The sequence below is a fragment of the Salvelinus sp. IW2-2015 genome, unplaced genomic scaffold, assembly GCF_002910315.2.
Source record: "Salvelinus sp. IW2-2015 unplaced genomic scaffold, ASM291031v2 Un_scaffold1133, whole genome shotgun sequence".
Taxonomy (NCBI): domain Eukaryota; kingdom Metazoa; phylum Chordata; class Actinopteri; order Salmoniformes; family Salmonidae; genus Salvelinus; species Salvelinus sp. IW2-2015.
Genome location: NW_019942746.1, coordinates 176,453 through 186,701, shown reverse-complemented (window position 1 = coordinate 186,701; position 10,249 = coordinate 176,453). Strand labels below are relative to the sequence as shown.

At 40.0% G+C, this 10,249-nt stretch overlaps 1 protein-coding gene across 2 annotated transcripts in view; it reads right to left on the bottom strand.

The window, feature by feature from the left end:
• Positions 1-3,991: 3,991 nt before the first annotated feature.
• LOC112069854 (netrin receptor UNC5D-like) overlaps positions 3,992-10,249 on the bottom strand; it is an 88,081-nt gene continuing 81,823 nt past the window's right edge. For both annotated transcript variants that reach the window (XM_024137235.2, XM_070438740.1), the window contains one exon: positions 3,992-10,244. In XM_024137235.2, coding sequence (XP_023993003.2) covers positions 9,965-10,244 — 280 coding nt within the window. In that variant the 3' untranslated portion in view covers positions 3,992-9,964. The remainder of the gene's footprint in view (positions 10,245-10,249) is intronic.

Sequence of the window (10,249 nt, the reverse complement as noted above, 5' to 3'; positions counted from 1 at the left end):
CTTTAGAAATGGGCAATCCTTAGAGCAAGAAAGCCATTGTTCATATACAGTGCATTCGAAAGTATTCAGACCCCTTTACTTTTTCCACTTTTGTTACATCACAGCCTTATTCTAAAATTGATTAAATTGTTTTTTTYCCCCCTCATCTATCTACACACAATACCCCATAATGACAAAACTATTTTTTACTACATTTTTGCAAATGTATAAAAAAAAAAAATGAAATACTACATTTGCAGTTGAAGTCTACATACACCTTAGCTAAATACATTTCAACTCAGTTTCACAATTCCTGACATTTAATCCTAGTAAAAAAATCCCTGTCAGTTAGGATAACCACTTTATTTTAAGAATGTGAAATGTCAGAATAATAGTAGAGAGAATGATTTATTTCAGCTTTTATTTCTTTCATCACATTCCCAGTGGGTCAGAAGTTTACATACACTAAATTAGTATTTGGTAGCATTGCCTTTAAATTGTTTAACTTGGGTCAAACGTTTCGGGAAGCCTTCCACAAGCTTCCCACAATAAGTTGGGTGAATTTTGGCCCATTCGTCCTGACAGAGCTGGTGCAACTGAGTCAGGTTTGTAGGCCTCCTTGCTCGCACATGCTTTTTCAGTTCTGTACACAGATTGTCTATAGGATTGAGGTCAGGGCTTTGTGATGGCCACTCCAATACCTTGATTTTGTTGTCCTTAAGCCATTTTGCCACAACTTTGGAAATATGCTTGGGGTCATTGTCCATTTGGAACACCCATTTGCGACCAAGCTTTAACTTCCTGACTGATGTCTTGAGATGTTGCTTCAATATATCCACATCATTTTCTTTCCTCATGATGCCATCTATTTTGTGAAGTGCACCAGTCCCTCCTGCAGCAAAGCACCCCCACAACATGATGCTGCCACCCCCGTGCTTCACGGTTGGGATGGTGTTCTTCGGCTTGCAAGCCTCCCCCTTTTTCCTCCAAACATAACGATGGTCATTATGGCCAAACAGTTCTACTTTTGTTTCATCAGACCAGAGGACATTTCTCCAAAAAGTATGATCTTTGTCCCCATGTGCAGTTGCAAACCGTAGTCTGGCTTTTTTTATGGAGGTTTTGGAGCAGTGGTTTCTTCCTTGCTGAGCGGCCTTTCAGGTTATGTTGATATAGGACTCGTTTTACTGTGGATATAGATACTTTTGTACCTGTTTCCTCCAGCATCTTCACAAGGTCCTTTGCTGTTGTTCTGGGATTGATTTGTACTTTTGACACCAAAGTACGTTCATCTCTAGGAGACAGAACACGTCTCCTTCCTGAGGGGTATGATGGCTGCGTGATCCCATGGTGTTTATACTTGCGTACTATTGTTTGTACAGATGAACGTGGTACCTTCAGGCATTTGGAAATTGCTCCCAAGGATGAACCAGACTTGTGGAGGTCTACATTTTTTTTCTGAGGTCTTAGCTGATTTCTTTTGATTTTCCCATGATGTCAAGCAAAGAGGCACTGAGTTTGAAGCTAGGCCTTGAAAAAGATCCACAGGTACACCTCCAATTGACTCAAATTATGTCAATTAGCTTATCAGAAGCTTCTAAAGCCATGACATCATTTTCTGGAATTTCCCAAGCTGTTTAAAGGCACAGTCAACTTAGTGTATGTAAACTCATGACTCACTGGAATTGTGATACAGTGAATTATAAGTGAAATAATATGCCTGTAAGCAATTGTTGGGAAAATTACTTGTGTCATGCACAAAGTAGATGTCCTAACCGACTTGCCAAAACTATAGTTTGTTGACAAGAAATTTGTGGAGTGGTTGAAAAACGAGTTTGAATGACTCCAACCTAAGTGCAAGTCAACTTCCGACTTCAACTGTACATAAGTATTCAGACTCTTTACTCAGTACTTTGCTGAAGCACCTTTGGCATCGATTACAGCCTTGAGTCTTCTTGGGTATGACGCTACAAGCTTGGCACTCCTGTAATTGGGGAGTTTCTCCCATTCTCCTCTGCAGATCCTCTCAAGAAATCTGTTGTTCTGCCCCTGAACAAGGCAGTTAACCCACTGTTCCTAGGCCGTCATTGAAAGTAAGAATTTGTTCTTAACTTACTTGCCTAGTTAAATAAAGGTAAACATATATTTTTTTAAAGCCTGATTGGTGGAGCGCTGCAGAGATGGTTGTCCTTCTGGAAGTTTCTCCCATCTCAACAGAGGAACGCTGGAGCTCTGTCAGTGACCATCGGATTCTTGGTCAAGGCCCTTCTCCTCCGATTGCTCAGTTGGGAGCGGGCGGCCAGCTCTAGGAAGAGTCTTGGTGGTTCCAAACTTCTTCCATTTAAGAATGATGGCAGCCACGGTGTTCTTGGGGACCTTCAATGCTGCAGAAACAATTTTGATCTGTGCCTCAACACAATCCTGTCTCGGCACTCTACGGAAAATTCCTTCAACGTCATGGCTTGCTTTTTGCTCTGACACGCACTGTGGGTCCTTATATAGACAGGTGAGGCCCTTTCCAACTCATCTCCAATCAATTGAATTTACCACAGGTGGACTCCAATCAAGTTGTAGAAACATCTCAAGGATGATCAATGGAAACAGGATGCACCWGAGCTCAATTTTTAGTCTCATAGCAAAGGGTCTGAATACTTATGTAAATCATTTTTTTTATTTTAATAAATGAGCAAAAATGTCTAAAAAGCTGTTTTCGCTTTGTCATTATGGGCTATTGTGTGTAGCTATAATTTATAACATTTTATTTGTACTTTTACCCCTATTCGTTATATCCAATTGGTCGTTAGTCTTTTCCCATCGCTACAACTCCCCTACAGACTCGGGAAAGGCGAAGATCAAGAGCCATGCTTCCTGCCGAACTGCACTGCTTCTTGACACACTGCTCACTTAACCCAGAAGACAGTTGCACCAATGTGTCAGAGGAAACACTGTTCAGCTGGCGACCGAAGTCAGCTCGCAGGCGCCCGGCCCATCACAATGAGTAGCTAGAGCGCGATGGGACAAGGAAATCCCAGCCGGCCAAACCCCCCTCTAACCCGGACAACGCTGGGCCAATTGTTTTCCGCTTCAAGGTCACGGCCAGCTGTGACACAGCCTTGGATCAAACCCGGGTATGTAGTGACACCTCAAGCACCATGATGCCATGTCCTAGACCGCTGCGCCACTCCGGAGGCGTGTGTTAACATTTTTTGAAATGTGGAAAAAGTCAAGGTGTCTGAATACTTTCCGAATGCACTGTTGATCTAAGAATCAAAAGACGTGTGGACCGCTCATGACACTCTGCTTTGTTTGCTATAGCATTCTGTGCTTCTTGATAAGGATACAGACTCAAGGGAGTGGCAAGGGTCCCTGAGCTGCCCATTTGAAGATAAGTGTGAACTTTGTATTGAAGGTGACTGCTTGGTTTCCTTGGTTTGGATTGTGCTGGGCCTAGTCTGCCTCTGTAGCAAGCAAACACTTGACTCCAGAAATGACACATTATGTACAATAGAAGATGAACATACCTAAAGTGTATGTTGAAATGGCCTTGAACTTTGGGACATTCAGTTTGAGACCTCACCTTCCGCAGGGCAAGACTTAGAAACTATTCCCATGATTCTCATTAGAACTGTTCTCTGCAGTGAACTCTCCTGTTTGGCACACTAACTTCCTGTGTGCCCAGGATTGCATGGCATGCAGGGAGTGGGTGGCCAGGGCACTTTTTCTGTGCTGGCTTTAAGATATTTAAAGACTATGAGCAGCCACTGTATTCTTTAGGTTTAGTACATCCAGAGGATAACTGGGGCCAAGCTACTGTAGATTCATGAAGTGGCTAGTGGAAGAAGACATCTAAGCCATATTGTACAAGTGAGGAGAAATCAAAAGCATGAGAAACCATTGAGCTCAGAAATATATAGTCGACCAGCATAACAGTGAAGTAGACCTAGTAGATCATATAACAGTGTATGAAGTATATATTTTGTCAAATGTGCACAGTAACTCACTCATACTCAAGTTGAGACTTTAGCTGTACATTTATTTCCAAAAGGCTGCATATACATTTGCAAATTCTACTGTACAGAAAACATCCAAAATGTCCATAATTATATAGATACAATATACCACAAAGCTACCCTGGCAATACCAAACATATGCAGTATGTTTAGCACTAGAAAAGCTCTGCAGCCTATTGAATTATATAATCTTAAATACTTTTTCAACTAATACTTTTTTAAATGTATGGTTTTGCTTTGTTTATTTTTTTTCAGCCCCATCTGTACTTTACAACATTCACCATTTACAGTAGTTAAACAAGGCACAAGAATAGTGATATGAAGCCAAAGGCCATGCGTGATGTGAAATGGAGCATAGCAACATCCATCCTGATGAAGTCAGTGTGGAGCTATAGCATGCGTCCCAAATGATACCCTATTCCCTTTATAGTGCACTAGTTTTGACCAGAGGCCTATAGACCTTGGTCAAACATAGTACACTCCCACTGGGCACAGACATTCATTCAAAGTCTAGTTTTAATTTACATTTGGTTGAGTTAACCTGAATTCAACGGAAAAAAACAAATTCACCATGTCATTGGATTTAATCAATAGGGGGTGCTGTTTACACTTTGAAGATTTTTCGTTCCCAGATTAAACTGCCTCGTACTCAATTCTTGCTCGTACAATATGCATATTATTATTACTATTGGATAGAAAACACTCTCTAGTTTCTAAAACCGTTTGAATTATTTCTCTGAGTGAAACAGAACTCATTCTGCAGCTCACTTCCTGTCAAGAAGTGAGATTTCTGAAATTGAGGTCTCTGTTCCAGGGTCGGTTTATAAATTCCCTTATAAGCTATGGGGCTACATGCACTGCGTACGCCTTCCCCTAGATGTCAGTAAGCGGTGAGACTTTGAATGGAGCGGATAGCACCATCTGGGGGAGTATAAAACCTCTTGGAACGGAAGTACCGACCTTTTCGACGAGGCGGCTGACGCAGGAGGGAAACCGGCATGGCGTCTTCAAAAGCTTTCGGTTTAGCAGTTCTATATCTCCGGCTCTGATTTAATTTGTTTTTTGTCTTAAAGACTTCATAAGGTAGTTAATTTAAACCGACTTATAGCAGTTTATAGCAGTTTATTGCGATTTTCTGGAGTTTCTTTGTCAGGCGTTATCACGAGTTGGGCACCTCTCCGGTACATCGGCGTTAGCAGCTAATTTCTACAGGAGTAGAGGACATCTTTCAACCAAAAGACGATTGTTCTGGACAAAGGACCACTTGCCCAAGATTCTGATGGAAGATCATCCAAAAGTAAGAGCTATTTATGATGTTAATTTGTATATCTGTGGAAAGATGTAAAATTATTAGTCCGCCATTGATTTAGGCATGGTCTCGCTGTAACGCACGCTGAATGTCGAGTAACGTTAATTTTAAAAATCTAACACAGCAGTTGCATTAAGAACTAATGTGTCTTTCATTTGCTGTCCAACCTGTATTTTTTAGTCAAGTTTACGATTAGTTATCGATTAGATTAGGTGCCTCTCCAAGATGGCGCCGGCCAGATTGCCTGAAATGTTGCTACTAATCACATTGTATAACCACGATTTGTGCTGCTAAATATGCACATTTTCGAACAAAACCTATATGCATTGTGTAATATGATGTTACAGGACTGTCATCTGATGAAGTGTATCAAGGTTAGTCAAAAATTATATATCTTTTGCTGGATTGTTACGATCGCTAACCTTTGCTACTGGTAAACGGCTTGTGCTTCCGGCTATTGTGGTAAGCTAATATAATGCTAAATTGTGTTTTCGCTGTAAAACACTTAAAARATCTGAAATATTGKCTGGATTCACAAGATGTTGGTCTTTCATTTGCTGTACGCTGTGTATTTTTCTGAAATGTTTTATGATGAGTATTTCGGTATTTGACGTTGGTCTCTGTAATTATTCTGGCTGCTTCGGCACTATTTCAGATTGCAGCTGCAATGTAGAACTGTGATTTATACCTGAAATATGCACATTTTTCTAAAAAAACATATGCTATACAATAAATATGTTATCAGACTGTCATCTGATGAAGTTGTTTCTTGGTTAGTGGCTATATATATCTTTATTTGGTCGAAATTGTGATAGCTACCTATGCAGGAAAAAAATGGTGGGAAAAAAAAAGTTGTGTCTTTTGCTATCGTGGTTAGCTAATAGATTTACATATTGTGTCTTCCCTGTAAAACATTTTTAAAATCAGAAATGATGGCTGGATTCACAAGATGTGTATCTTTCATCTGGTGTCTTGGACTTGTGATTTAATGATATTTAGATGCTAGTATTTACTTGTGACGCTATGCTAGGCTATGCTAGTCAGCTTTTTTACTGTGGGGGGTGCTCCCGGATCCGGGATTGGGACCAATTAGAAGTTTTAAGTTAAAAGTTAGGTGAAAAATACTAAATTCCCTTACATTGATTACTTTTTTCAAATCCATTCAGACTTCCAAGTTGATTCACTTTGAATTTTTTGATTGACATGACATGGATTATTTTTTGGATTCAACCAGTTTTGGCCCAGTGGGCTATAATGGGAATAGTTACCAACTCAGGGGACATTAAATCAGGGGTCCAACAGTAAACTCTTCAGCCTGTGACACACCAATCGTCGTCGTCAGCCTGTGACACCACAATCGTCGTCAGCCTGTGACACCACAATCGTCGTCAGCCTGTGACACCACAATCGTCGTCAGCCTGTGACACCACAATTGTCGTCAGCCTGTGACACCACAATTGTCGTCAGCCTGTGACACCACAATCGTTGTCAGCCTGTGACAACAAATACCCTTCAGCCTGTGACAACAAATACCCTTCAGCCTGTGACAACAAATACCCTTCAGCCTGTGACAACAATAGTCTTCAGCCTGTGACAACAATAGTCTTCAGCCTGTGACAACAATAGTCTTCAGCCTGTGACACAACACAAAGCAATAATAATACAGAGTATGTATGTATGGTTCAAAACCCAGTGGCCCACTTAATAAAATTTAAAAACTTAACTTCAACATTTAATACCTTAGATATGACTAGGCATGTATGCAATAGGCAACATTAAATAAAATAGTTAAATGCTATGTTTGGTTGTTATGATGTATTGTATTCCAGACAAATGCTCTTAATGCAACATTAGCCACTGTTTAGCACTACAACAGCACACCTGTTTCTGTTTTTTTCACCACTCTTGCTCACATTAGTACAGGGAATTGAAATTAAATTGCTAACAATTAAGAAAAACTATAATTTTCAAAACGTAAAGCTCACCCACTCACTAATCTATTCTATATCCAGCTGGATTGTATAACGATTAACGCTCAATTGATTAGGAGAGCATAGCGAATGTAGAAACCAAAAAGCAATGTAGGTTTCATGTACCCACTGGGCACACACTGGTTGAATAAGCGTTGTTTCCACGTCATTTCAATGAAATTACATTGAACCAAAGTGGAATAGACAATGAATTGATGTCTGTGCTCAGTGGGTAGTGTGTAAAATTCAGCTCGTCTGATCGTTGCTGTTGAGAGCAACATGCATCAATAAGGGCACAGTAGACACAGCTCAACACTTCAGCCACCGTTTTCCTTCTATAGTGCACTACTTTTGACCAGAGCTCTGTAGTAGTGCACTATAAAGGGAATAGGGTTCCATTTTGGATGCATCCTCTTGTATATGAAATTGCATATAACAAACTATGAGCTAACAGCATTTTAGGTAGTTCAGAGGAGACTGCAACAGGTGTACAATGAACAAGTTGAGCGTTTTGTAAAATATAACTGCAGTGAGACACCTCTGAGCGCAATTTTCTAAAAGTATTTAGATCATTTAAAATCCTTGTGATTATGCTCATTGTAATACAAATGAAAGCATGAGTAACTACAAACAGGCATGATCCAAGCCTGTTGATGCTAAATCATATTGAACACATAAAAACAGAAATATGCATCATAAGATTACATGGAATAAACAATACCATCCTTTGATTTACATGGAATAAACAAATCCATCCTGTGAATTATAGGGTACATGGAATACAATAAAGTACAGAAACACCATCCTGTTCCATTTTTTAGCTGGACATCTATTTTAAACGTGTTCAATACAGTGCCTATTGTTCAAACCAGTAATGCCACTGCATTCCTATGGCATTTAAGATGCGCCCCAAATGGCACCATATTTACTATAGAGCCCTATGGGCCCTCCTTACTTATACAGTACAACAATATGTTAAACAGGCCTGCTTATTGTACCAGAAAGGCTTCCCATACTACTACACATTCTATCCACATCAGGGTTGGGGTCAATTCTACAAATTAAATTGTCATTCAATTATCTTTTTCTGTCAATTCCATTTAATTTAATTCAAATTCCATGTCAGTCTTTGAATTGAGACATTTTCTCTGAATTCCAATGTTAGGTAAATTCCAATAATTCAATTCATAATTCAATACTATCCACAACATTTCCACAAATTCAAATTAAATTCCTTCATGCTGATCATCAATGTTCCGACAGCCTAGCTATACTGGCAATATAGTACTACAGATTGAAAAAATTAAAAACAAATCCTACAGTCCATTTTTATACTATGTGCATGAATTCCATTAACTGGGAAATGTAAAAATATTGAATCCCAATTCAATTCCAAAGATTAAATGTTTTTACAATTCCAAATCAGTCTAATTTAAATTCAATTCTGTAACTTTAAGACTTTTTAAATTCAAATTTAATTCAATGTAAATTCTCCACTTCATGAGTGAATTCAAGAATTTATTTGTCTTTTTCAAATTAAATTGGAATTGACCCAAACCCTAATCCACATTCATGTCCTGTGTAGTTGTGAAGTGCTGTGCCTCTGTTGGGGGCCTTGTGTGTTGGGTAGATCAGCAGCTCTGTGACAGGTGTTAATAATGGTTGAAAGTGGGTGATAAGATGCAGAGATACACATGGCATAGTGCCAGGAAATGACATCATACAGCTCCTCCAGCTTTCTCTTTCTCCCAGGGTGGCCAAACCACAACTGTCACACGCATGCATGCACACAAACACACACTGCAGTACTGTAGCCTGACAGACATTTCCATCATTGTCAGGGGTTTTCCTTTAAAGATAAAGGATCCAGCCTGAATCATGTTAACAGTACATTGTCCTCACACAACCCACCACTGTACCGCCAGGATCTCTTTTACAATGTTACGCTGATACAGAAAAAAAATCTGAACATTACAGTAAAATGCATGTTATTAAACTCTGTACTGTTTATACCTGTTTCAGAGTGGTTTCTCCTATTTGAGACATTATTTGGAATTGATGACCAAGTATTCAAATAGAAACGAATACGGTATAGGTGTGATATGGGATACTTCCCAAATGGAACACCCTATTCCCCATTTAGTGCACTACTTTTCACTAGGTTCTATACGGCTCTATTCAAAAGTAATGCACTAGATGGGGCATAGGGTGCCATTTGGGATGCACTCACTGTAAATGCAGATGCACATGAGGGCAGTATCAAACCCTGGGGACGGTGACGAGCATTTCCACTTTTTGAAGAGCATTAGTGGGTCCTAACAGTGTAGAGGGTCCTCTATATCCTGAACAACAGAATAAGAAAACAAACTCAAATGGTCAGCCTGACTTAAGAATAGCATTAACTAGGAGGAAAAGAAGGGAGGGAATAGAACGGCGAAAGGCAAAACAGATGTACAGTACATCATCAGAAAGGGATGGATAAAGTTACAGTACACACAGCAATGACAGATTTTTTTTTCTTTCTCAGTGGTCATTTTTGCCTGTCATGTTTTTTGCTCTGTGAACAACAAACTCCATTCGCACACTGACATCCTATGGACCTTTTAATCCACGACCGAGTTAGCTGTCAGTCGTTATGTGCATATATGGATATGCATTACACTGGGCTTGTTGGGATCTATGTAGGAGGAGACAAGTCAGCTAGTATACTCAGGGACTGAGTTAGCCGTCTCATGATTGGTGAGTTCACCCATTCCACACACTGGGTTGTCTGGGCTTCCTGTTCCAAAATGATGTACCGAGTCTGATTCAGGTTCCTCATGGCTCTTTGCTACAGTGCTTTTGGACTGGATCTTGCCAATTTCCTCCAGAGCGCTTGCCAGAGAGTCAAGGTCACCAGTGTCTTGGTGTCGTGCCTCCCACAGGCTCAGTATGACGGCAGAGGGGCTCTGTTGCTTAGCAAAATACAACAGGTTCCTGGG